Consider the following 27,756-nt stretch of genomic DNA (forward strand, 5'->3'; position numbering starts at 1 on the left):
AGAGAAATGGGCTAGAAAATCATTTTTACACTGCTAGTGTTCTCAGGTTTAACATATAAGTTAAAGGTGAAGTAAAATAAATCAGTGATATTTACATCACTTTTAAAAGCTACCAACAGTACGCAACCAGCTGGGCTTCCTTAGAAATAACATTTTACCAACTGAATGAATTTGATTACTTATATTTATACCTGAATTGAATGGTATGTAACTGAACCTATATGTCATATTTACTGCTATAAATAGGATTTATCACATTTGAGAGCTAAAGAATAGAAAGCTAAGGTAGCGTATAGACCCCCAGTCCAGCAGGGGGTGCCCAAGAGCACTTTCACTTTGCTCACACGGAAGCAAGATTTGTCAAGCTTATTTTAAATCTCTTCAAAGGTTTGACTCATAAATTTTACGTAATTTTCCACTCCTGTGGAGTGGATAGTGGAGCAGTAAACATTACTGATAGACAAAAACTGTAATTGTAACTGTTCTACAAATATCTACACAAATGAATTAACAGGATTAAACAAGTCTACCTGGCCATGACTTTAAGAACCCCTCAACGGAGCAAATGTGTTTCATAAAGACAGAAAATAAAGTAAAAAACAAAAAAACGCAGCAAAACATGCCTCATTCATTCTTGTACTTGTAGATCAGTAAATACAAATCCAGTGAGAAGCTCAAAATTAAGCTTTATTAAGTTTTGTTTGACATCTTGTAGCTCTCAGGCCTGTGAAAAACATATAAAGGTGTGAATTAATTGTTGCATAGTGCCTGCTGCTGAAGAAACCCTCAACACAGTTAGGCTGAAGCTTCACATAAACCACACCAGACTGATCATTTTAAGACTCCTCGTCACTTCAATGTACTTTTATACTGGCAAGACTTTGCAACATCCGGTCCAAACATAAATTAAGTGACAATCAGTTTCCTTCAGTGTTTGACGGCTAAAAGCTATTCACAGTGAGGAAGGACTGATTTTCTCTCTGGTCTTGAAATGGGAAACCCTGAACCATGAGGTCCAAAGCCTCTTTCCGTCAGAGGCCAAGGTTACACTGTTTTCCCAAGCTGTCCATCCAAAATCAGTCCTCCTCAGATGAGAGGTGGGCTCCTTCATCGTGAACCTCTCTGTAGGCGGCCATGGGGCCGCCGTCAGGAGTGTAGCTCCCCATAGAGATCTTCAGTCCTTCAGACAGTTTCTGGGCGGCCAGTTTGGCCTGCAGCTCCTGAAAATAAACCCCAACACAGAAAGACAGCTGACATGAAAAGGTTGGTAAACAGAGAACCAGCAGCAATGCTAGTGGTGTTAAAACCTTTAACTATGAATGATAAAGAGCCAGAAGCAGCAGCAGCAGCACGGGAGTTTGGCTCAGGAGTCTGGCAGTGACAACCAGCGACTGGATGCTGCCCTCTACTGGTGATGGAAAAGAACTAAAGCCAACTCTATTATAAACTACAAAAAATGTGAATTAGCCACTACAGTGCTTTGCTAAAGTATTCATACCCCTTGAACATTCACGATTTTGTTTCATACCAACTCAAAGAGGAATAGTCATAATATTCAAAGCAAATGAATACATGGTTGTTGTTTTGTTTGTTTGTTTTTACAAATCTGAAAAGTATGGTATGAACCTCTATTCAGCATTTTTACTTTGATGCTCCCAAATAAAATTGAGCACAACCAATTGCCTTTGAAAGTTGCCAAATTTATGAAAAAAATACAGCTCTAAACTCTTCTTCAAATACCCGAGATGTTTGTTAGAGAACAAGTGAAGAAATAGCATCATAAAAAAAAGAAAACACACAGACAACAAATGGATAAAGTTGTGGAGTTGTAGTTATTGAGAGAAAGCCAGCACCAACCTGCTGTTTCTTCGTCTGTTCTCTGACGAGAGCGGCCGACTCTTCTAAAGACAGAAGCTGTGCTGGGCTGTGATGAAGAGGAGGGAGTTTGGCTGCAGTGATGTCATCCAGGTGCTTCCTGTCGCGCTCCTTCCTGTCCAGAGCGGAGAGCGGCGACCCAGTTCCAGAGGAACGTCCAGGAGATAAAGATCCTGATGGACAGCCGTCATGTCTCTGGGGAAGTCTGGATAATATGGAGGAGAAGATGGTATTCATTAACAAAGTGAGAGAACATTGAAACAAGAGAATGATACTCATGAAATTATCTGCTCTTACTGATTTGGTTTGAATTTTTGCTTCTTGGGAGCTGCAGACCTCTCGGTTTTTTCTAAGACAGTCATATAGTGAGGCTTTTTAGCCGGCTGCTTTACAAGAAAGTAGTTATCTTTTGCCTTGCTGTTTAATTGTTCATTTAATTCATCAGGTCTTGCTTCAAACAGAGTAACTCTGTCCAAGGCAACCACAAGATCACTTTCTTTGGTGTGATCAGAGTTCACTGCAGCTGTCTCTGCTGTGGAGACACACTGATCCTGCTGCTTGTCCAAAGATGTGTCCTGTGTACCATCACCTGCACCACCCTTAATCTCTTCATTCAGGCGTGAAGCTGCTGGTGTGAAGGGTGCAGCACAGTGCTGGTAAGAGAAAGCTTGGTGATACTTGGACTGTAACTCTGCTCTGGCAGCAGACATCAAGCTCTGCCTCCTCTTCTCCTCACTGCACTCTTCAATGGCGAGACGCACTTTCTCTGCAAAGTCTTGGATTTTCTTTCCTTTGTCAGGAAGAGTCTGCAAGAACCGCCTGCATAACAAGAAAAATCTGTTATGCTTTACCTTAATCAAACAATAGACGTACACTGATAACAAACGTTACAGATGCCACTGTGCAACAATTTCTGCATTTTCAACACAAAACACAAATCATACACAAATATACAATCAGCAATGTCTTACAATGAAAGAAATTTACTCCTGCACAAATAAAATAGAGAAAAAAATCCACTTGTTTAAACAAAAGAAAAATAAAATAAACATATAAAAAACGTAATTTACAAAGAGAAAACTGATTTGAAATTAAAATAACCAGAGAAAAGCATTATGTCCACTAATAACGGTGAATATGAACGGCAGTTACGAACGTTGCGGCAGTTACGAACGTTGCGACATTTACGAACGTTGCGGCAGTTACGAACGTTGCGACATTTACGAACGTTGCGGCAGTTACGAACGTTGCGGCAGTTACGAACGTTGCGGCAGTTACGAACGTTGCGACATTTACGAACGTTGCGACATTTACGAACGTTGCGACATTTACGAACGTTGCGGCAGTTGCAGCAAAAAACACATTGATGACTAATATTAACACAAAATATACTAACATGTTAGCAGTGTAACAATATTTAAATACAGGCGTAACAGCCGCGACTTAATATCTCAGTTAAATACATCTATAATCACAACGGCGAATACACGACGGAATACAGACAAAAGCTAACTAACTACAAAATAACTGTCCGAATTACATATATCACCAGTCGCTTGGAAAACTACAAAAATAATTTCAATATATTTGCTTTACATTGTAAATCACTTTTAGTTTGTAAGAGTTGCCTTTTATTGTGCTTGTGAATCACAGAGGTGACAACTATTACTGTGATGCCACGGCCAGAGCTCGTTTATTCTGAACTGCGCATGCCCAGAGCCAGAAACTACAATCTCCCCAGCAGACCAACAGTGGCACGATAGTGCCCTCTTATTTATAAAAAGTTGCATGTACCCAATATAAAACAAATAGAAAAGAAGTTAAACCTGAAGTATGTGCCTTTAAAAAAATGTTTGGTTTTTTTTGTTTTGTTTTTTTACATATTCATTAAAACTGTCGTGACAGTATGGTGAAAATAAAATCAAGAATATACCATATGGTGAATATAGTATATTCACCATATGGTATATTCTTGATTTTATTTTTCTGTAGAAAAATAAAATCGAGCTCCTCTGCCTTCTCCCAGTGCAAACACACAAAATACACAGCTGAGTCAGAAACAACCAATCAGAGTCAGGAGGGGGGACTTAGTGCTGTCAGTAATTCTTGTGTATGCCACTCACACCAACAGCAGAGCCTGTCATGACTCCTTAGGCTAATTAGCAAGGCCACCAATCACAGCGGATAAACACTTGTCTTGGGAAAACAACGTTGGTGGAGAATGCTAGATATTGAGCTCAGTGTGCTAGCTCTATAGCTAGCACATTGAGCAGCATGTAGAAGAGCATGATTGACAGTGCTTATCCTTAGCCTTCCCCCTGAGTCTGATCTATTAGTAACATCCAGACCTAATCACACTTTTAAGAACATATGCTGAGTCAGCCAGTTGATATGGTTGTCCTGCTTCACTTCAGCTTGATCTCATTGATTCAGGCCTGCATACAGCTTCAACACATACAGCCAATTCACATGAAGGCTTTTTCTTACATATTTTATTTCAAAATTTCATTTTTTAAAAGCTTCTAATTTCCAGAGTTGTCAATCCTTGTAACCTTTTATGAGGTATAAATACAAACATAAACTTTAAATACAGAACCTGTAAAAAATAAAATAAAAAACAGATGGATGAATACATAAACACATTCTTATCCACACCTGAAACGTATTACTTTGCCAAACTGAGACGAAACCCTGAACATAATAAAATTAACTTTTTCCAAGTGGAGCTCAACAAAAAACTTGTTACAAAGGCATTATTAACATTTATTTATCCCTACAAGTGTGTTTTTAATTATCTAAAAACACACTTGTATAAGCTCAGTAATCCATATTTAGCTAAAATGAGAGTAGACACAAAAGGTACAACTGGAGAGACAAAGCGAATATCACCACAGCTGTCATTGTGTTTTATTGTACTTACTTGTTAGATAGGATCTTTTCCTGTCGGAGCAGCAGCTCCTGGAGCTCCTCTAAGCTGTGGCTCCTCAGGTCTCCAACCTGTCCCTGCCGCTCTGTCCACGGTGAGGACATCGCTACTCTTAGCTACTGACAGCCATTCGCTAACAGCGGCAGCTCCGGTTGAAAAGTCAACATCAACATGTACCAAATCTAAAAAAAAACAGCTACTAAAATACAGATTCTTAATCATTAAAAAGACCTAAAAACTTCCAGAGAAGAAGGTTTCACTCCAAAGCACACACGACCCAATAGTATTTGAAAGTAGAGTCCGTTTTCTACTTCGTTTGAGGAAGTGAAATGTCACTAACTGCGCTCTATCGCCCCCACCGTTAGACATTCATAAGTACGTCGTTTCCATGGAAGCAAAAGAAGCGTATTTGCTGCCCTCTTCCGGCCAAATTTGGTTAACAGCGCCACCATTGAGATTTTATGGATGATTTTATGCAATATTCGCGTTTTTTTCAGGCATAGTGGCACTGATATACAAGTATTTTATCTTATTGTATTACAAATGATGTGTTCTATTGTTTCAAAATTGTTTCTCTATTGTTTCAAATTAATTTCTTCATTACACTTGCATTTTGAAAACAACAAAAAAAGAAAACTCTTTGAACTGGTCTAATTTTTTTCCTCTATGAAAGTAAGATGTTTTCCTTTATTCCAAATGTTATGATAGTTAAATATTTCTAGTCTATTATTTCCAAAAGTGGAACTCATACATTGTATCAATTTATTACTGTCAGTGAAATACTTCAAGTCTTTTATTTATTTATTTATTTATGATTGTGGCATACAGATGTCGTGGGCTGCACAGTCATTGAGAAGACTGGTAACTGGACAGATGTCCAGAAGACTGTCATTATGACTGAGGAAATGCCAAAAAAAAGGTCGTTAAAAGCTCAACAGGATTCAATTGTAAAAATGTATCACATACTTAAAGATCTCACAGAGAAGGTATTATCTCTCATCCAAAAATGATACGCAATAAAGGTAGAATATGCTCTGATTTGATGACACCAAAACCGAACTTTCTGTCCTACATTCAAACTAAAACCAGCCAAGCAAATCCCAGACCAAGCCGTCCTCTCAGTGAAACATGGTGGTGGAGAAACAATGCTGGGAGGATGTTTTTGTTAAGAGTTAATGGGAAGATGACTGGAGCAAAAAACAGGACAATCTTGGAAGGAAATCTGTTAAAAATTTTAAAAAGGTCTGTGGTGAAGGTTGTACTTCCAACAGGAAAATGAAAATAAACATAAAGCCTGAGCCACAATGAATACAGTAGATCAGAGGATATTATGTGATTTTTCTTCACTGTTGCACTACCTTGTGTTTGTCCTGATGAAACACTGCGGTTTGTTGATATGTGATAAAATGCAATCCCACTGCAGGTTGTAAAATATCTCATATGTTCAGAGGAATGTTGGTGTTTAGATATTTCTCGTTGGCTGACCACCAGTGAAACCAGTCTGAACTTTTCCAGCTTCGCAGCCTCAGATTTTCCACAGCTGCATTTCCTGTCCGGATGTTTTCCAACCACTGAACCAAACCATTTCTCATTTAGCTCAGCAGACAATGGCCCACACTTTAACCGAGAAGTTGCAGCTGTGTCCCTCACAGCCAGTGTCAAAGGTCAAAATCTGTTGAAATGAAGTTTTTTTTTTTCTTATATTCTCACACGGCTGCAAAGTTTAAAAAAAAAAAAAAGCAGACTTTATTTCTATTATGTATTTACAAAATTCAGTCCCAATATGTTTATTAATGAAATTATAAATCCTACTGTGTAGTTTAAAACATTGATGCTCCCCCCATCCAGTCAACCAGATTTTGATTCAAATTTCTCTCAGACTATCTGGATTCTTTTTGATGAAATCTTGAAGTTTGGATTTATTAATTTATTTACACACACTTCTTTCCTGTGAGAACCATGCAGTTGGTTTATTTGTGTAAATAAGCATTTAAATCACTTCCAAAATGTTTTTTTTTTTCTGTCCACATTTTACGAATTTTTGACACAACCTTTTTTAAATCATCTATAAAAGTACTCTCAGTCACAATCAGTCTGTTATGGCACAGAAGGTGGAAAGCAATGCTTGTGGCTCAGTAATGGCAGTAACTTTATTATCAACAAAAGCACAACTGCAAATTCTTAGTACTCAAAATGTCCGATAACCCTGTTGTCAATACAGATATTTATTCCCATCACCAATATGAGACAGTAGGATATGTACACAAAGGCACAATGCAAGTTAATAAATATTATTTACAGGGCATGAACAACAGCAAAATATGTCATTTAATATATACAAATAAAAAACATTTAGAAATACCAACAATAACCATATCAATCCCTAACCAGGACAGATATTTTTAGCTCAGTAAGCGTGGAAAATGGGCTACATCTGCTGTATATAAAAAGACAATAAAAAATTAATTCAGTTTATTACACCCCACTGAGAGCAACATGTGTTATTACAAAAGCTGCTGACTTCATACATCATCAATAACACTCTTTTCCATCATGCCTGGCAGAGGCAGTAAGATGATTTTAACTTTCACCGTTGTGATCAAAAATCAGAAAAAGTGAAAATAGTTCACCAGGGGAAACAAAGAACGTGTTTCATAAACTTCATTTTTACTTGTGCAAATCTGTTTTGAAAAGCTTTATCCATGGTAAATGAGAACAATAAACAGTACATTTTCATTTTAAATCCAAGTGAATTACAGTTAAGCCCACAGGTGTCCATACTCCAGACGGATTTGGATTTAAAGTTAATTTAATTTAAATCAGAAGTTTGTTTCCAGTTGGAAAACACTTTAAGAAGAGTATTAATCTAAAAATAAAAGTTTATATTTAAAAACGGCACATTGAAAATGATCAATACCATTTCCAATAATTAATAGAAAAGCTTTTTATGACAATACAAAACTTTTTATAATTACTGAGCAGGTTTGTGCATGTTTTCACTGGTACTTGGACAATGTTTAAGTTTGTGTTTTTAAGGTTGCAAGGCCTCCCAGACTCAAGTCCCACACTCAGGTGAAAGCTCAGACTTTGACTGGGCCACTGCAAAACATTACTTATTGTCAGAAGAAACATGATGGAACAAGTAAAGGTCACTTCAAATATAAATCTGCCACTGAGGTAGAGCTGGATATTTAATCAATAACAATATATATCACAGCCCACATGATCAATATTAACAGATTATGAATCTGATAGAATATTCAATATTCAATAAATAGAATATTCACTGAACTCAGAGCCAGAACTGCACAGCATTCTGGGAGATGTATTTAGAAGAAAGGTTTTAGCCACTCTTTGGTTACCTAGCAACACATTCCTTCTTTGGTCACCTAGCAACAACCTGTTGAGTAACTTAAGCAGCAGCAGTTTAAGATTTCACCGCTCAAACTGCTGAAAAAAACAAACAACATGGAGTGAAAACTGAGAGTAAAACAGGAAAGGTCCTGCCACCAATTTGGCAATATTTTAGATATTTAAAACAAAAATATAAAACGCTCAAGTTTTTCAGCTACATTCGTCCAGCCCTACGCTCAGGGATGTGAACAACTTTGGGCTCAACTGTAAATGACCCGACTCAGAAAGTTGCATATTTTCTCCTGAAGGCGTCTACAAGATCTGATAAACCAGAAAAAAATAAAAAAAGAGAGCAAAATAAATGTAATTATTTAGAGCTTCCCAAACGTTGAGCCCTGTAAATCAATCAGTGCTTATCCTTCAGGTTGTGTCCAATCAGTTTCATGAAGGGTGAGGAAACCTGTAGCCTTGATCTCGGCCGAGAAGACAAGGTGGAAGACGTGACCTGCGCTTTGGTTTGAGTAGCAGTGTCTGCTTTCGGCTCTGCATCCACCTCGTCTCTCCTGGACGGGACCGGACCCTCAACGGGGTCGGACTCAGAGGACACACCGTTCATCGCCGGGTTGCTGGACTGCAGGTACTGGCTGTACTGACCAGGAGAGTACTTCAACAAACTGGTCTCCAGCCTGCTGGGTGGAGGGTTAGTCGAACTGTATGTGTGAGGCTGGATGGGCGTTGTTAGTCTGAACGACGGGTACTGGAGGGACGACAGGTAGGAAGGCCGTGAAGAGGATGGAGCCCACGGTGTGGGCGATGATGGAGGTTCTGTCGGTGACAGAGGTTGAGTGGGTGATGATGGGTTAACTGGTGATGAAGGCTGGACACGTGGTGTAGGTGATGAAGGTGGGGTGGAATGAAGATGGACAGATTCAACATCGTGCTTCTGCACTTCATGTCTGTAGTCACATGAAGTAACGTGAGAATTAGAAACCAGTTTGAACCGAAGCACCAAACACAATCCGGGCGCCGATCCAGGCGCCCACTCCTACCTGGGGAGCAGATCGCAGCCTACTCCTACGTCTCGTCTTTCCAAAATCTCTTGAGGCCTATTCTGTGTGGACATAAAATACTTCAGCTTGTCTTCTAATTCATTATTCTAGGAAAAGGGAAACAGGAAACAGCACCATCAGGTCAGCATCATGCAAAGGACGGCAGTCACTTTACATGGAAAAAAGGCGATTTGACAGGGGAAGTGGAAAACACACACACTCACACACACACATCGCTGAAAGACCGGGATATCCTGCGCTCATCAAATCATCTGTAGCCATGCAGAAGGAAGCCACACCTTAATTTAAACACTTTTTATTCCTCACAGCCTTACCTCACACTCCACTATAGCGATTCTGTCAAGAAGCTCTGAAATGAACATGTCCTTCTGAGCCACCTGAGCGCGCAGAGACTCAACCTGCACAGAACAGCACAGTTAGACACTCCCAATGCTCGGCAGGGGTTTCTAGATTTAAAACGTGACCTTCTTTGAACATTATTTAAAATCCGGCATGAATTCCTGACAGCTTTAACCTCTGACCTGTAGCTATAGCTGACCTAGTGACATTGTTTGAATAATTTGACTGTTTTTTTGGATGCCTTTAATCTCACTTATGCAGAAAGGTTTGTTTTAGTTCTTGATGAAACAAGAAATCTTTCTCATTTTAACAAGATTTTAAGAGGTTTATGTCTCATTAAAACCAAACTATCTCCACTTTTGAGTAAGAAAGGGCATAACAATAAAACAGCAACACCTGCTGGGATATATAGAAGGTGAGAAGGAGGAGAATTTATGCCTTTTTAAAAAGTCGTAATCTGTCAGAGGAGCATATTTTATCTGTTAGAATGAAACATAAAACTTAACTCGTTAAAACAGGATCGTTTTTCCCCCCCGTTAAACAAGATGCTGCTCCTGAATTTATTTCAAAGCTCTGGCATTGAAGCACATTTCCAGAGCTCTAGAAGGCAACTAATAACCTTAAAAGTAGAAAATACTTTATATTTCCTTCAGAGGAAGTTGAATTAAGGTGCAGATTTTCTGATGCACAAAAGCCACAGAATAGACCAGGGTTGGATTCTCTTGGATTTACATCAAACTTTTTGGCACAGATCAGCAAAGTGAAACTGAACGGGTGTACCTAATAAAGTGTCAGGCGAGTGTTTTTGTTTTCTATGCCTTGTTCTCAGCAGAAAGAGGATCTGAAAGCCTTTTTATGGACTGTAATTAAAGTGACAAGAGGTCTTCCTCACTTCCTCGATCATTGCCTTGACCTTCCTCTGCTGGCAGAACACCATGTCATTCAAGTGCTTGATTCGCTCTCGCAGATCCACGGCTTCTTCCTGCAGCTGCTTCGACCTGAAGCAAACATCGAGGATTTGTGATTATTTTTTTCCAAGTTTGATGTTTTGGAGAAAAATCTGAAAATGGTTGAGACTGAAGAAGAGGAGGAGTTTAATTTTTACTTTTTGGCTGCAGCTGCGTCCGTTTTGTCTGTCAGCTCTAGCAAACGGATCCGCTGTTCGCACTCCTGCAGCTTCTGCTGGAGTTGGCTCTTCTCCTGTATAACATGTTAGGTTTCGTGTTGAAAAAGACTTTAAACTGAAACCAATCCCAAAACCGCGCCTCATCAGAAAGCTGCCTTACCATCCCCATGCAGCTCAGGAGACGCTCTACCTCGACGATCCGCTCGTCTCGCTCAGCAATCTTGGCCTCTGCAGTCGTGAGGTTCCTCTCTGCTTCCTCCAGCCGCCGGATGTATTCGTCTAGCTGGGCCTGTGTGAGCAGAAACCCTGCTGATGCTCTGCTCGTGTGATTTGATCGTCATTAGAAACTAGCAAAATGCGATAAAAATCTAAGCATTTGAAGCATCTGGAGTAAACATCCCTGTGCTGGTGGTAAAGGGTTTTCCCCTCTTATCTGTGAAAACAGACCTTGGTGAGCATAAGCAGCAAAGAATGCAAACCTGTAGGTTTTCTATCTCTTCCCTGTGTTTCTGTTGTTCGCTCTGCAGCTTTTCCTCGTACTCTCTCTGGAGCTTTGTGGTGAGATCCTGCACGGCGTGGGTGTTTGCCTCCCGTGAAGACTCCACCTGAACAACCCAAAGCACAGCACATTTAAGACCGCTCTCAGCAGACAGGAACATATTGGAGCTGCACTGGGTGAAGCAGATAGAGCTCAAATCTCAGCTCTGTTGTGCAGAAAAATACTGCAAGCAGAGGTCTGGGGGGTTATTTTGATGATGGGTTTGATTTTCTGATAAACTCATGCAGAGAAGCGTCTGTGTGTTTGGCAGCTGGCATGCGGCCTCTCATCAGCTTCGCACATCAGCTGCAGCAGATGTTTGCAGATCTTTGGACATGGTGGATTTGCAGGATCACCTGAAGTCTGAGCGTTTGGTTCTCAGCCTGCGCTGCGGCCAGCTCCCGCTCCTTGTCCCTGAGCTTTTCTTCAGTTTTCTCCTTGGCGCTCCGCAAAGTCTTCACCTCGTCTTTCATGTCCACTCTGTTCTGACAGTTCTCCAAAAGGGATTTCTGAGAAAGGAAAAAAAAACACATATGGTTTCTGTACCAGCATGCAGCTGTCAAATAAATACAAATCCTCACATGATTTGCTACCTGCAGGCTGATGTTTGCAGATATGAGGGAGGTGTTCATCTGATCAAAGTTCTCCATGGCTGCGGTGCGAACCTTCACCTCAGACTCCAAAGTTTTCCGGTGGGCGTTGGCAGCCTGGAGAGACGCAGGCGTTTTTATTATTGTTCAAGAGTTTGATGAATCAGTTTAATAACGTGTTTCTGTTATGATCCTTTACCCTGATTTCTTGTGAAAGCTTCTCCATGGATTGCTGCATCCCCCCAAACTGCCCGTACATCCGTTCTCTCACTTTTTCCAGAGAGTCCCTCACCTGTTTGCAGAAACCAAGAGCATACAGACGTTACCAGCACAGAAACCTAAACTCCCTCGACCTGGCGAAGTGAAGGCCGCTCCGCTTCTGTCCACTCACCTCCCGGATGTACCTCATCTCGTCATGAAGGTGGTCGACGGACCACTCGCGTGCCATCAGCTCCTGCCGCCTGTCCGTGCTCGTCCTCTGCACTACGCCGTACACCTTGGGCCCATGATGCTGCGCCGAGGTCGCCAGCGCCCCATTGGTTGTGTCTCTGAGGTGCTGAGGGAGACAGGATCACAGCGGTCAGGTTTCTGCCCCCAACCTCCACTCAGGCTGACTTCTGCCGTCTTTGAACTCAGGATTTGATGTGAGGACATGCACGCTTTCAGGTTTACGTGTCTGCATTTGGATGCGCATATGTATGTGTGTGTGTGTGTGTGTGTGTGTGTGTGTGTGTGTGTGTGTGTGTGTGTGTGTGTGTGTGTGTGTGTGTGTGTGTGCTTGATTAGGCCTGTGCAGCACTGCTGCTGGTGAGAAACAGCAGGCTGGTAACAAGCAGCTAAAAGGGGTGCAGAGCAGAGTGCACAGGCGGTGTCAGGTTTCTGCAACCCAGAACATGAGCTTCTGCCGTTTCTGCCTATTGTCCCTCGATCAGCCAATGAAAACAGACGCACAGGCCCAGCATGGCGCTGGGACGTCGACATAACTAAATAACAATAGTGATTGGTGCAGATAAATTACCAAACTGTGAGTTAGATCAGGTTTCAATGAATATTTTATAAGATGTTTGAAAGAGAAATTGGTTTGGGACTCATAGTCCTTTAAACAGAGCGAAGTCCAAAACGCAAATAATAATAATAGTAAAAATCACAGTAGAGAGCAATTAAACATTCTTACTTAAATGTAAGTTGTTATTTGCTCTTATTGGATTTAGTGCAGTCAGATTCATTAACATTCATTCTGCAACACTTGCAGATTTCGTAGAGCAACAGCATCACTGCACGGAAGAAAAAGAACCAGAAACGTCTTTGTGCTGAAATAAAAGGTAATAAATACCCAAGGCACTCATTAAAGCATGTTTACAGGTAACTGTAAGCAATAAAATTTATTGTTTGATTAAAAATGGCCACCAACCCGGGGCAAAGATCAGAACTCATTTTCCTCCAAAATAATCTCTGGAGTTTTGTTTGTTGGCAGGAATAGGAGCCAAAAAGCCACCAGACAAGAACTCTGGTGTTTATTTAGCACAGAAAAGACAAAGATTAATCACATAAACCTGCCTGCACTTATCATTTTAGGAATTTAGAAAGACATTTTCTGTGTTTTAAGAATTGTTTGGCAAAGGATCCAATGGGCCAACGTCTGAAGTTTAAAGTTATTTTGCAGTATAGTTATCATTTCATCCTTTTTTTAGTAATTTTGTTCCATTATGCAATATATGAAACAACTATTCATCAACAACTAAACGTTTAATCTCCTCTAAAGAGGATGCCGTACCACAGGTATTTAAATGATAACATACCCTAACCCAAACTTTAGATTCCTTCACAATAAAAGGAGACACTAAATAAACACAAACATCTTTGCTTCTTCAGGCAGAGGAACTAATTTCAAAATAAACAAAAGCAACACAGACAAGAGCACCAATATGTAAAGTAGATCCAAATTTAATTAACTCTTTGGACATTTTTAACTAAATCGCGTTCCAGTGGCAGATGTTCCATTAAAACACGATTTCATTTGTTGCTTTTCTGACGTCCTGTAACAACAACAGAGCTGCTGAATGAATCTCCACGGTCTTCCAGTGTGAACAGAAATGAACTGCTACAGTCGTCTATTGTTCCCGGAGAACGGATGGGAAGATATTAATGACATCCTGAGAGTCGAGAGGAGAAATGTGTTTGTAGGGCAACAGCAACCTGAGTCTCTGTGGCTTTTGTTGTGTCTACCTGCTGAGGCGCCTCCATGCCAGCCGGCCGCTCTCTGTGGATCAGACCGTTCTTCTTCTTCCATGTTTCCTTGACGTGATTTTCCGCCTGTGGACAGAACAAAACTAAATTAAAGACTGGCTCTGTGGGTGATTTCTCATAGGCTTTGTGAAAACACAAAGTTTACACAAATTTCTGAGCAAAATTGACTTTTGGTCATGACTCTTTTACAGGAACCAAATGTTTATGCTGTCATTAAATGTCACCTCTAGCTGTTGTTTATGTTTGCTAGGTTGTGTTTATTGTTTAGATTGCATCAAGAAGTGTCATAATATGCTGAAAATATCCTTATAATTTGAACTTCACAACAAAAAGTAAGCAAAATAACCCACAATAATCCAAATGATTCGATCATGACTGACTGTGATCTTCATTTTGGTCTTCTCTGCATAATCTGAACGTTATTCCACCAAACTACACAAAGCTGCACTTTATACCTTCATTATGCAACTCAGCCTGAGAAAGATGCTTTCACAACCAGACCACAAGCAAATAAACTCTGGGACTCAATGGTGCAGGATGTAAATATCAAGTTGTATTTGTCCTGATGGTCTGTCATAACGTCTGCATGTGTTTCTGTGGAGGAGCCGTTATTGTCCCTGCGGTTTAAATTGAATAAATATTTGGAGCTCTGTTTGCAGATAGGGCAGCATTAGATCAGAGACGGAGCAAGAAGATCGTCTCAGTTCATGAACCGTGTTTGTAAAACTTCTGAACCCAATAATCTGACCACCAGTCTGGGGTGATTCTCCACCAAAATCCTGGATCAGCGTCCGTCTGTTTTCACTCAAAATGTTAAATATACTTTCTGTCATATTCATTTCATGCCTTAATGACGGTAACGTCTCCTTCAGTCCAGCGAGAAAACCTGCACCAGTTATTTCTCCACTTCAGTAACTGATTTGTCCATCTATTGGGATTAAATGTAAAGAAAATAAATCTGAATGTCCAAAGAAAATGGACATTCAGTGACTGAAATTGGTCAAAAATACAATTATTCTTTCCTTAATTTAACTTTTATATATAGAGAAGATTTTATGATCAGTTTATGTTTGAATTCACTTTATTTTTTAATGATTTAGTATGTTTATTGTCCTGCTTCCTTCCCTACCTCTGCATGTTTCTCCTTTTGTTGCACACTGGCACAATAAATCCTGTATTTCATTTCTATTTTGCTTTATTTTGACATTTATCATTTTATTCACTCAACCCAGAGCAGGAACTAGTAGAAACTTCCAGAGAAAGTCCTATTAGTTAATCTAGAGAAACTTCTCACTCAACATCTAGCATTAAACTTTTAATATAAGTTTAATAAACCTGGAGAAACTCCTGTTAGTTTACAAATTACAACAAACTTAGAAAGTACCATCTAGTTTTGTCAGAACAAGAATCCAGAGAAACCCCTGCTAGCTTATAAATTACAGACTTCTTATTCTTAAACATGGGGAACTAATTTGTAGTTTTATACTCTTTCCTTTGGTTTGTTGTTTTTCCTTGTAAAGCACTTCGAACTGCCTTGTTGCTGAAAATGTGCAATATAAATAAAATTACCTTACCTTTAATCAAAGCAGCCTGAATTTAAAAGTGTTAATGCATTCTTTAATGAGACAGATGAGCAACACATTTTTTAGGTTGAAGATGTGACCAGTCAACATTCGCTGCTCATTCCAGTTCCTTCGAAAAGTGGAGAGAAAACGGTGTCTGGCTTTTTGACATTTCAAAGATCAATATCTAAACAAATTGAAACATGAGGGTGGCAGTGTCAGGATGAAACTAACTGCAGCGAAACTCAATAATGAATGTGTTAGTTGTTGTTTCTATCCAGTCTCATTGAGCTTTAGCAGTTTTGTTTTGTTTTTCTCCCTGGATGTGCAAAGCTGATCTAACTGCAACCTGAACAAACGGACACCACACTTCAATGTTTTATTTGTAATTTTAAAAAAGTGCCTAAACATGAAAAGGCTGAATGGGATGTGAATATTTTTGGAAAACTCTGAATTAAAGACGTTCGGGCTCAGAAGTGGGAGAAAAACGACTGATTAAAGGCTGGGAAAAGCTCCTGCCATCTAAAAACATCCACAACGTATTCCTTTATTACACAATGCTTAATCTTTTGTTTCAAGACGAGTCGTATTAATAAAACTTACAAAGTAGTTGGAGAAGGAGGCCACAGTTTCGCAGAGATAAGAATGAGGAGGAACAAGAACAAAGATGCCAGTGTTGCCTCTTGGACGGCGCGGGGCCTCACATTTCATCACCACTTCATCTACAGAAGACGCGGCGGCGTTGAGAAGCGGCGGCGGCCGCTGATTGGTGGGGATGTGAATTCCAGCAGATGTGAGGGAGGAAAAGCTGCATCTTTATGCGCTGGCAGCATAAAGATGGCTTTGAATCTGACAGTGTTTGTCCACGTGGTGGGGTAATGTTTACCCAGGTTTACAGCTGCATCCATACAGTTCAGGTGGTGAACAGGTTTCCTTTGTTTTCCAAGGCTGACCTGAATTGCATCAACGCCGCTGTAAACTACTCATGCAGCGCATAGATAAACATCTAAATCTGGCTGAGCTGGGAGTCACATGACTGCTTCCTGAAGGAGAAAGCTGCTGATTTCCAGCACAAACAACAACGTCTCACTTGACTTCACACAACACAAAGACCCTGAGATGGAGCTGAATCGTCTGGAGACACTGTGAGCCGTAAATGAGGCAAACCCTAACTCTGCAGGTTTAGCAGCATTTTTGTGCAGCTACTTTAGTCTGTACGCTGCAGTGATGATGCATTAGATCACAAAGTCACAGTTCTGGATTGTGTCCACAATGAGTCAAGCTGCGGGCCACACCCTTTCTAATTTTACAATGTGAAGCTGCTTCAGTGTGCGTTTCTGTCCCAACAGGCATCTCCCCCTCAGAGTATTTTGGTCATTTCCTTCCTCCCTGATTAACTTCATAACTTCCTTTTATCACAGCCGGACAGACCTAGATTTGAACTCTGTGGTGATTATGCCAGAGGTTATCAATAGTAAAGAGAAAACATGAAGGTTTGCAGCACTGTGAACCTTCACGGCTCAGATCAAGCCTCAGCAGAAACCTGTGCAGATAGAGAAACTCCCTCAGCTTTCATTCCTATCTGCAGAAACCTCAGAGATATTTTGTGAACTTGAGACCTGATGACCTCATTCTCCTCATGATGAAGCAGATTTTTGATCAAAATGTTCCAATCTTTATCTCCTAAACAAAAAGAAACTGCAATCAGCGGGAACACTTTGCTCGGTTTAGCCAGGGAGATTTTTGGAAGTTTTTTTTACACTTTTTAAAGATATGAAAACAGATGTCGCAACTTCCACAAGTCAACACTGTTCCAACTTCCAGTGTTGAAATTATTTCAGGCATTTTGACTATTGCACCCTGTAACACTTTCAGATTTTTCCCTTCAATCTGAAAGTCTTTGTTGTGTCAGTGGCGCCTCACAAAGGGATCGTTAAACTGTCAGGCAAACTTTTCTTTTTACCTAACAAATCATTTGTCAGCCTCTTATTAGCAAAAGGAGGCTGACAACAAGAAGACCATGAAAGTCCTTTACTTTTAGTTTTTAATTTAAATGGATTATTTTATTAATTCATCAGGTTTCTTCCCACTTCCTGCTGATCAACTAGTGTTGGGTCAGCTCGACAAACACCAGCAGGCCTGAGAACCGGGCGTCTGTTTTCACCTGCCATCTCTGCAGTTTCAGAGCTGCAGCAAACACTCCTGTCTCCTACACAGGCCTGTCGCAAGAGGCAATAAATCAATTTATAGTGTGATAAATGAAAACAAGCTCAACATTTTCCATTATCATTTTCTCCTTTCTGTCTCGTTCTGCCAAAGATTAAATGACAAAAATCTTCAGGCTGGCGCTTTGGTCTCAACCAGCTCCTTTCTTTGACGGAAATTTTAGTTTGCAGAGACATTTACGCCTCTTCTTGTTTGTTGTTTTGATTATGTGTTTGTATATCTAAAATGTCTCCCAGTTCCATTGTTAAATGCTCATTAAAATGCAAAGTTTATTTATATGAGAATGTGTTCTTGCATTACTACATTACTCTGAAATTGTCTCAAAACAACAAAATTATAGTTTATCGCAATAACTTCTGGATCAAATTATCATCCAGAAAAATTTAGTTACTGTTACAGGTCGAGTAACGCCGAGTGTGTGTGTTTCCGGTCTGATCTCTGTCTTCTCATTTTGCACTCTAAGAACTTAAAACACAGGAAAAATCCCCAAAACGGATCCGACTGCTATGTGTTTCCCTACACAGCAGGAAACAGAGGTTCGTCTATGTAACTTCTGCTGTTTTGTTCTACAAAGATTAACTTAAATACTAAGTAATATAAATGTGCATTTATACCCACTCATCCCAGTTATTTGGATAGTTGGCATTTAGGCTGTAGAGATTCACTACGACACAAAAAAGAAGCCAAAAGGCATGCAACATGATTTACTACTTGACCCACATCCTGGTAGCAACAATCATTTTATCACCTTTATTTCTTTATAATTTAGAAAAACAGCTCTGCACCTAAAAATCTTAAAACTTCACTCAGAAACGACCAGGCTGAAATCTAAACACCACATCCGCAGCCCAAATAAAACTCTCCTTGTGGAGTTTAGCCAATATGTTTGACCTAGTTTTCTTTTTCTTTTTTTTTTTTCACAGCTCAAGTGAAAACTAAGAAACTGAAAAAAGTTTTTTGTCAGTTGCACCTCGAATGAGTTTTCTAATTTAGGGCGAGTCTGAACATTTGAAGGTTGTATTTTACTCATCTAAAATGATATTTTACTATTTATTTGAATCTAAACTGCCTTTAGTTGAACATCTCAACTTCAACTCCATCATTAGACAAAGACTCTTTAAAACACATTTGGAGATTTGGCAATATCTGAGAAAAACAAGCAAGAAAATAATGAGATTCTCACTTTCCTCAAAAGTTAAAACCTCTTGTTTCATCTAATGATCCCCGTGATTTTATACAGACGCTGCATCTCGAATCTGTTCAGGTGTTGTAAGCATTACAGCAGCATAAGGCCAAGCATCTAAATCTTCCATAGAGCACAGAGTTAGTCCTCCAGTTTATAGCTGTTCCCTGGTTTAGGTCATGAAGACTGTGTGCAGAGCTTCACTGGGTTTCCAGGGCTGAGCAGCTGCACTCAACCTTACGTCACTCAGTGTTGTAAATGATGTCACCGCTGGGCTACAGCGTTCTCTGGAGGAACAAATCACATTTCTGTCTGATGATCAAACTGTCAAGTCTGGAAGTTGCAGCTGCCAGAAGAAGAGCGACTCTTTTCTGACTGCATCTACGTTTAGCTGGCTGCAGGCGGAGTCATGAGGTGGAGCTCTCCTTCTGGATCTTAGTTCCAGTTAAACTAATTCCTAATATTTCAACAGCTTTTTTCCACTCTTTTTGCAACATGACCAGCGCACAAAGCGAGGTCCATCATACTTTAATAAAACTGAAAAGAGTCCCAATTTTTAAGATCATTTAGGGCAGAGATTATGATCCTGGCCTTCTGTCCCACATCAGTGTCTGACCTCAGAAATAAGGAATGACCTTTGCTTTCTGGTAGAATGGTCAAGCATTTCCACACAAAAAGCTTCACCTCTTTAAGGCCTTCTTAAAGAGCTGAAGCTGGTGACTCAATATGTTTGCAGTATAATGCATATATAAACATGGTTTTGCAAAAGGAGGGGCAAGAAATGCCACCAATTGATCACAGCTCAATAAATATATAAAAATTACATTTATGTGCACAATAAAAGCTGCTTTAAAGTATGAATTATCTAATAAGTGCAATATTCACTACAGTGACGCTGTTAGATTTGGCTTTGCTGCCAAGAAAACTTTACACAAACCAGAGCCATGAAAACGTATCACAGCTTAACTTTATCAGAGTTACTTTAAAGTGTTTTTATTTTTAATTTATGGACATTTGGTAACAAACTTTCTTTACATTGTCCTGCAGTAAATATATTTACGTAAACAGTTCTGCAGGTTCTGCCCTGCTGCCTTTCCTGTTTTTGTTGAACAAAACCCAGCAAAACATCTGAAAACAAGTTCTGGTTGGTTTAAAAATAGCTAGAGGTCATTAGTTTTACATCACTGAGACATTTTACATATTTATTAATAAGCTTATTTGCAGAAATTAGAAATTCTCTATTGCTTAAGGGGACTATTTTATTGTTTTAAGACTGATTAGAAGGTTGAAAATGATCGCTCCAAACAGAAACAAACACCTTCCTTTGTGAGAGCCGTCACGGTCCCACCCTCCCAAACCAAAGCACGCTCAGAGATTACTCCGACTTATCAGTGTGGAGGTGTGGCGGCGAGATGACCACTCTGCTCTCTGGCCAAGGTTCACTCAAAGCATGCCACAGTAATGCAGTCAGGCTGCTGCACGGCGAAAGCAAGCGCAAACCTCTTGAGAGGCAAAAAGCAAGCAGAGGAAAGTTCTCCGTTCTCACGCTCTCACTGTCGGACTTGGGATCAGATCCGCAACACAAACAAAGCCTGTGTGAGAGCCACCTACAGCAAACACCCACACAGCCTGCAGCGACCGTAACTCACACTGCCTCCTTTAAAAATGTCTGCCGCCTTTCAGCAAGCTAATAATTTTATGGGCTTTTTATTAGCGGCCGTGTGTCTCCGCTCGGCTCGGCTGGTGTGTGTTTCTGAGTGTTTTCTCCTGGATCGGCCGAGCTAGCAGAATGTTCTGACGTTATATTTGAAGCAAATGTGAAGCAGATGTTTGTGTATTATTAAATCCACACGCCCTTCGGTCATGATTGCATAACTGGACCTGATGATGAAAGGCACAAATCTCAGATTCTTCATCTTGGAGCTAAAAAATCAAAATGTGGGGAGATCGAAGAGGCTTCCCAGTTAGAGTAATTTAGTTTTCTTCAATTAAAGGTTTAACTTAACTTGATTTAATAAAGCTTGAGCTGCCTGAATCGGACCGGTGCGGCTTACTGTGGAATGTCTGTGAGAAACTTCAGACTTACTGTGTCTGCAGTTTTTTCCTCCTTTTTTTCATCATTTCCTGCAAGCAGAGTCAACCTGAGGACCCTCCTCTGGAAAAAAAAAGGACATTCAGAAACACACTGCAGTGAGAAAATGTTATCCTGAAACAATCCAGAGTCACCAACATCTCTGCCGTTTATTTATAGATGATGAATGGCAAACAAAGTTTATGTAAATGATGCATGTGAAACTGTCAAAAAGCAACATCTGTCATGCCACGTACAGCACAGTAAATGCTGTTATGGTTAATTTCCAAGCTAAAAGGTTAGCAGTTAATCCTGCTTATTTTTTGCCATAATAAAAAAACCCTGCAGCATGCAGCATTTAGATTACACTGCAAAAACATAAACTCTTACCAAGAATTTTATTGCAAATGTAGTACACTTGAAACAAGGCAAAACTAACTTATAAGTAATGTTTAAGCAAGATATGGGAACTTGTTTCAAGCCAACAACGCCTTGATATTGATCAAAAAGTATGAGATTATTTCACTCCATGTTTTAAGTGAAACAATCTACAAGTGGGATAAATACTTTTTCATCGATATCAAGGAATTACTGACATAAAACTAGCTCCAAACTTTACTTGTAAACTAGTTTTCTCTTATTTCAAGTGTACTGAGCTATTTGTACTGTAAACTAGACCAAAAACACAAAGTAAGATTTTGTGGTTTTGCACTGTAGAAATTAAAAACTGGCTTATTTTATCCAAGAGGCGTTGGAATAAACATGACATCCCTGCCTCCTGCCCACTGGGCTCCCATTACAGGCTTGTGCAACCGAGCACATACAGCAGCAAACCATAACCCACCAACCCTGAGAGTCAAGGGGCTGTAGATGTAGCTGAGAGACTCAAACAGGAGGGAGGAGAAAAGCGCAGAAAACTGAAGAACAGAGGGAGAGTTTCATCTTTCTTACCTCGCTGGAAGGAGTTGCAGAGTCCTCTGTGGTGGTGGTGGTGGTAACCCTTGGTCTTGAACCGTAGCGAAGCATGTCTCCTCTACTCTCTAGTCCTCGCTTGTCTTCGTCTCCCTCTCTTCAGCCCCCCGTCTCTCCCACTCTTCCTCTCACTCTCCTTCCTGAGGTCCGCTCAGGCTCTCAGTCCGACCATCTGCCCCCGGCTCCAGGCAGCGCAGAGGAGGGAAATTCCTCTCAGTCAAGCCTACAGAGGGAGTCCACGGGGCCCCGAGGTCCAAAGGTCCCCTACCTCTACGCCTGATTCACCCTGTCTTAGTTAATGTCTGCTGCTGAGACTGTACGTCAGTGACCTCCCCTGCCTCTCTCTGGCAGCGTGTCTGTGTTCCCATCAGACCTGTCGGGCCACATTTCACCTGTCTCCCTCTGCTGCGCTCCTCCTGCCCCGAGAGGTGGACTTTCACAGGGCGGGTCCTCCGCCCCGGGGCTGGGGCAGGTGGAGCGGCGCTTATCAGATACATGTGGCCAGCAGGAGGGGCTGAAGCGGCGGCGGAGCCTTTCATATTATTAGAAAACTTATTCAGAGTGGCACATTAACAAAAAGAATCAACATATTTTCAATTTATTCCAGTTGTGTTCATCTAAATAGCAGCAACACATCTAATATTACCTCACTTTATGAGTCGAAGAGATCCAGACGTACACAATCATATACTCACATTAGCGCTGGACAATCAACAATATATATTGCGATAGACACGTGATCACCATCAATAGATAGTAGAAAATAGATAAAACATTCAATAATTTCACTGAACTTCGAACCAGAGCATTCTGGAGGATGTAGGGGAAAGACTACATCGGCTAAAACCATAGCTAAACCTGTCCGAAGTCACAGCTTCTCTCTTCCGGTCGTCGATATTCACGGTCTTCGAAGGACCCGGATGCAGACCCTGAATTCGGACACAACTTTTAATATAATCTAGAAAACCTGACTTATTACTTGAGAACATAGAATTCAGCGGGTTTCGTGCCTATGACAGTGAAACAATAATGACCAAAATAAAACACAGGAAATGTTAAGGTCAGCTAAATTATAGTGGCGGAACCATAGACATTAATATGTCTATGCTTTAGCCGCTAAGCCTATCGGGGCTAGCTAAGCAACGTTGGTGGAATAAGCTAACTTACTCGCTCTTTGGTTACCTAGCAACTCACGCATTCTTTAGTTACCTAGCAACAACCTGTTGATTAGCTACTTGGGCGCAGTTTAAAGTTTCACCACCTAAAAAACAACAGCGTGGAGTAAAAACTGTGGCTAACAGGCCAACAGCTAAAGGTTGAATCCCAACATATCCAGTAGTCATATTTCTTCTGACTAGAAGTAATATTTACTTTATGACCATTCAGGGTCCAGATGAATGTGACACAATCTGTTGAGAAGGGGTGTCCAAACTTTTTAAGTTGGTCAAAAATCCCATTCAAAAGGACTTGAGGGCCAAAAAATTTGTTAATTTTAATAAAACTTATACTGTAATATATGTTGTTGTTATTTGCTTGTTTGCTTGTTTTTTTTATCAACTTAATAGTTTCATTAAACACGTGTAGTTTAATTTTTTGGGGGGTGTTGGAAAGAGATGTGTAGAGTCTTTGGGATTTTCCAGATTTGTCCAATTAAATGAAGTATTTGACAGGTGTTTATTGAAAAAATAGCAAAAATGTTGACAGTTTGGAGCATTAAAAGCATTATTCAGGTGACTGTATTTGTAACCGGAAAGAAAAAAAGTGTAATGTGAGAATTAAGGTCCTTGATTAAATATAAATAATTTTACACTAAATCTACCAGTAGATATGAATAATTTAACTGCATCACTGGAAGCTCAGCCGACTGCATGGAGTTGTTGATTTTCCTGCTGAGCAAACATTTTCCTTATTTCACTAATCAATAAACTGGACATACCTAACAGTAAAGTCTGTGAAATAAACCCTGCAAATTTAAAGTTAATATGTCCTCTAGAGTGTTTTTTTTAATTCTACTATGTTCAGTTCATTTTTAATTTTTTTTATACATTTATCACTTCATTTCTCTTGAATGAATATACGCTGATTAATGACTTATTGTTTGATGAAAGTGTGACCTTCACTGTCATCAAGCTTTTAAGCGCGTCATTTTCACATCAGGAATGGTTATCTAATAAATCAATATCCATTTTGAAAGTGAGTACCTTTAATCCCTTTAATCCTTTTAATGCATATCCTTTTTAAACTTTAATTTGTGATTAAATATTTTCCCACTGCAGCTACTTGAACTTAAAATAACTTGAAATCTTGGTGTCAAAGCTTCAGAAATGAGTTTCCATCACGGACCCAGTTGGTTCAGGAGTGCCACAGATAATAAATAATTGAAGCGGCTGACAATGGGTATCGATGAAAAGGATCCCAGCCATTATTTTTTAATGCCAACTCTACCTGGGCCCTTACCACCAACAGATCACCGCATGTTTACGCCGCTTCACATGCTGTTATCGCAGCAGAGCGGAAGGATAATTATCCTGTGGATGGCTGCAGTCACTCCCTTTTCAGAGAAACACGGAGCAGATGAAGAATGGGGAAGAGACTCAGGTTGCCCCACAAAAGCTTGATCAGCTGAATGTCAGTAAAAGCAAAATACAGTAAAAGCGAGTGAGAAGAAAATCCGTTCAACAGCTGGTTAATCAGTAACCAGACATCAAACAAACTGTTTTTCTTTCTTTTCTTTTTTTTTTACATCTGCAATCAGTGAGTCCAAACTCTGTCCAGGTCCATGTGGGCCTTTTTTTCTCTCTACCATTTTCACTTCTCGTCATGTTCACACTCTCACTGTATGTGACGTCAGCGCAGGCCTGGCGCGTTTACGCTGCTACGCCCATAAACCCTGCAGGAGTCGAGCCAAAAGGCAGAGAAACGTGTTGAGGTTTTCTGAAATGCCTCACCTCACACAGCTTCATGCTTCACTGACTCAACCAGAGAAAGTTTTGTTTTTAAACTCCACAGCAGCATATGTCTACTTTTTAGAAAAACGTGAAATATTTTTGAGCTATCTTAAAAGTGTTAGCTTCCCTTTTTGTCTTCAGTGATCGTCACCTGAGTGATTTACGATCTGGAGAAGCCAGAGCTGTCCCTGTTGCTGCTGGGAAACAGGAAACCATTGTTTATTGTTCCTTAATCTCCGGTAATTTACAGGTTGATCAAGTCGGTAGGGAGATAAATGAGTCACGAGTCAAACATTGAAATCCTGTTCACACATACAGAACCAGAACGAGCTGCTTCTCTGGGTTTAAGAAAAGGACCGAGTGCTCTGCTGCTTCTTTGCAGAGCTTTTCCAGTTCGGTGAATCGTTGTGACCAGATGTTTTGCAACAAACAGAAGTTTTCTTCTGCACAAACTTTGCAGCGTCGATGTTGTTAGATCTTCAAATATTCAAACTGCTTTTATTGAGAAATGTTTCAAGTTCAAGAAAAGCATCAGAGTTTCTTCTGTCAACTTTTCTATATCTAAATTTCACCCTGGTCTTTCTGAGACTAATCCCAAGAGTTGGTGCAAGAATAATCTCAAATATTTTGTGTCCATTCACTACTTTGGGTGCATCACTGATGCCATAAGCTTTCCCGACCTCAGACCTTCACACTAACACCAACATTTTGATAAGATAATCCTTTTCTTGAAGACCGTTAGTTTAATACTCCTTTTGACTCATTAACTCATAAAATATGTAGAAATCTAAGGCAAATTTCTTATTTTTTTCTTCATTTTCTTTAGAAATAGTTTTCTAACCACAACAATAAAACTACTTCTACTTATTTCTGAAGAAAAGAAAAATAAATAATTAACCTTTGAACATCATCATGGGAGTTAATCACTTTTATGGATAAGGCCATGTTGGCTTGGAAACATTTACCTCCGTTAAATACATGAATTCATCTTTTGAAAATGGCTTTTTGTTTTTACTCTGCTTATTTTCTCAAATATTAACATTTAATTTTGTTTGTCAAAAAATCTAAATCAACTGAGATGCTTTATTTTCTTGGGTTTTTGTGTAGTTAATCAACACACAGCTATCTAAAAACAATGTTGCCATAACTCCAGCTCTAATTTAATCTTCAAACTCATGGAAAATGTAACAAGCTCTGCACTGGTGGCGACCCGATCCTATAGTTAAATCCTCTTTGGGAATGTGTCCTGTAACTTTATGTCTCTAATTTAGGTTCTGGGTGATTTGATATATGATCGATTTAGGTGGACATTTAGCAGAGAGATCCTTACCTGAGGAGCCATTTTGATGTAAAAGAATGATAACAAATGAGGTTTTCTTGGCAACTTGGGTTGATAAATGCAGAATCATTTAAGTGTTCAAGTGCCATTCCTCCTTTTTACCTCTTCAGCTCTAAGTCAGTGAGAAAATCCTCGTTATTCTTCTCATTGAAAAGAGGTCAGCAGGTCACTTTAGGGCAGGACAAAAATCAGGTTTGGTTTTACTAAAATGAAGAAAATAAACTTTTATTGTGTTTAATCAGAGCCAGTTTCACAGCTCTACCTTACATGAGCGTCTGCAGAGGAAATATTCTCATCTGAGTGATGTTAAAACTCGCTCATGTTTCTGCTTAATTAGAGCTTTTCGGTTCACATAGTCCTCATCAGTTTGCATTTTGAGTATTAATACACTCAGCTCTAACATCGCAAAGCTTTTCACAGCTTAAACATATTTATTTATCCATAGAGCTGCAGAAAGGAGATGAATCCAGTCGGTACGTGCGTCTGAGGCGCTGTGAGGTGAGTCTGTCGTTGGCCGCCGCCTGTAGGTCACAGAGCCACCGTTTGATCCGATCTCCTGCGAGGGTCTGTTTGTTTGGGGTGGATTTTGTTGTTGAAACTGAAAACAATAGTTTGTCTGTTCAGTACCGCTGCAGGAAAAACTGCTGCAGAAAAACTCCCACAGATAAATTTGTTGCACATGCAAAAGAAAAAAAGAAAATTAAATAAGAAATAACTGCAGAATGTTGTATTTCTGGGAAGTAAAAACTCAAACTGGCAGCTTGTGTTTCTTTGTGTCCCACATCAGAGTTCAGTCGGCGCCAAATGTGTTACATGGTTTTCATTTCATCAAGGTTACGCCTTGTGGAAACTTTTAGAAGTTAGGATGTTAGGAAAAGTGTTTTATTCTAGTACTTTTAAATAAAAATGCTACGTTTAAAAAAACATCAGTGCTAACAACATGGCTTAAAAGGTATGCACATTATTTTTTATCTTTTCTGTGTTGTGATATTTTTATTCATCTCAGTTTTAAAAATCATGTATAATTGAACGTCCACTTCACAGTTAGTCAGTGTAGTGCAATAAAAGAATAAACAGAGTAATATACAAACAAAACACATTTAAAACAAAACAAAAGAACAGCAGCAAAGTATACAACTTAGATGATTTGCTGCTTAACTTGGTTTATTATTAAAATTCTTTATGAATGTAGCAAAATAAGGGAAAATAAAGTCAAAATGTTAGCAAAGCAGGCAGGAAAATATGTTAAAGTCATCCACACAGTGATGTTTTTATTTCTTGTATCAATAAATAAAATCTATTCATGTAAAAACATGATTGATTGTTTTTTTTTTAATGGGAAAGCTCAGTCCCAACTTAAAGGTCAAGATAACAACTCCATAAATCAATA

The 27,756-nt window shown here is 39.7% G+C and overlaps 2 protein-coding genes across 3 annotated transcripts; both read right to left on the reverse strand.

Annotated features, from left to right (window-relative positions):
• Positions 1–666: 666 nt before the first annotated feature.
• On the reverse strand, positions 667–5,144 carry polr2m (RNA polymerase II subunit M). The gene is made up of 4 exons (XM_014980499.2): positions 4,796–5,144; positions 2,173–2,694; positions 1,858–2,080; positions 667–1,220 (listed from the first exon to the last, which is right to left on the reverse strand). The coding sequence occupies exons 1-4, from the start codon at positions 4,903–4,905 to the stop codon at positions 1,077–1,079; spliced, it is 999 nt and encodes a 332-aa protein (XP_014835985.2). The 5' UTR covers positions 4,906–5,144; the 3' UTR covers positions 667–1,076.
• Positions 5,145–6,926: 1,782 nt separating this feature from the next.
• On the reverse strand, positions 6,927–22,482 carry myzap (myocardial zonula adherens protein). Of its 2 annotated transcripts, none has more exons than XM_014980497.2 (14): positions 22,059–22,482; positions 21,123–21,191; positions 14,045–14,131; positions 12,210–12,374; positions 12,018–12,110; positions 11,822–11,935; positions 11,585–11,737; positions 11,170–11,295; positions 10,851–10,979; positions 10,670–10,764; positions 10,457–10,562; positions 9,540–9,623; positions 9,205–9,266; positions 6,927–9,111 (listed from the first exon to the last, which is right to left on the reverse strand). In XM_014980497.2, exons 1-14 carry the CDS (start codon positions 22,131–22,133, stop codon positions 8,562–8,564), a joined length of 1,908 nt encoding a protein of 635 aa, XP_014835983.2. In that variant the 5' UTR covers positions 22,134–22,482; the 3' UTR covers positions 6,927–8,561. The 2 variants fall into 2 exon arrangements, with proteins under 2 accessions (XP_014835983.2, XP_014835982.2); XM_014980496.2 differs by having other exon boundaries at positions 9,205–9,311.
• Positions 22,483–27,756: the final 5,274 nt, after the last annotated feature.

Source organism: Poecilia mexicana, unplaced genomic scaffold, assembly GCF_051168715.1.
Source record: "Poecilia mexicana isolate PSO_F unplaced genomic scaffold, ASM5116871v1 scaffold_3, whole genome shotgun sequence".
Classification (NCBI taxonomy): domain Eukaryota; kingdom Metazoa; phylum Chordata; class Actinopteri; order Cyprinodontiformes; family Poeciliidae; genus Poecilia; species Poecilia mexicana.

Bases quoted from the DNA above. Each gene is read 5' to 3' on its own strand.
- polr2m (XM_014980499.2), bottom strand. From the start codon at position 4,905: ATGTCCTCACCGTGGACAGAGCGGCAGGGACAGGTTGGAGACCTGAGG. The intron at 2,695-4,795 runs GTAAGTACAATA...CTTGTTATGCAG, and splicing joins GAAAAGATCCTATCTAACAA to GCGGTTCTTGCAGACTCTTC. The intron at 1,221-1,857 runs GTTGGTGCTGGC...GTTTATTTTCAG, and splicing joins AACAGACGAAGAAACAGCAG to GAGCTGCAGGCCAAACTGGC.
- myzap (XM_014980496.2), bottom strand. From the start codon at position 22,133: ATGCTTCGCTACGGTTCAAGACCAAGGGTTACCACCACCACCACCACA. The intron at 21,192-22,058 runs GTAAGAAAGATG...TTTTTTTTCCAG, and splicing joins CTGCAACTCCTTCCAGCGAG to AGGAGGGTCCTCAGGTTGAC. The intron at 9,112-9,204 runs GTAGGAGTGGGC...ATGTGACTACAG, and splicing joins GGCTGCGATCTGCTCCCCAG to ACATGAAGTGCAGAAGCACG.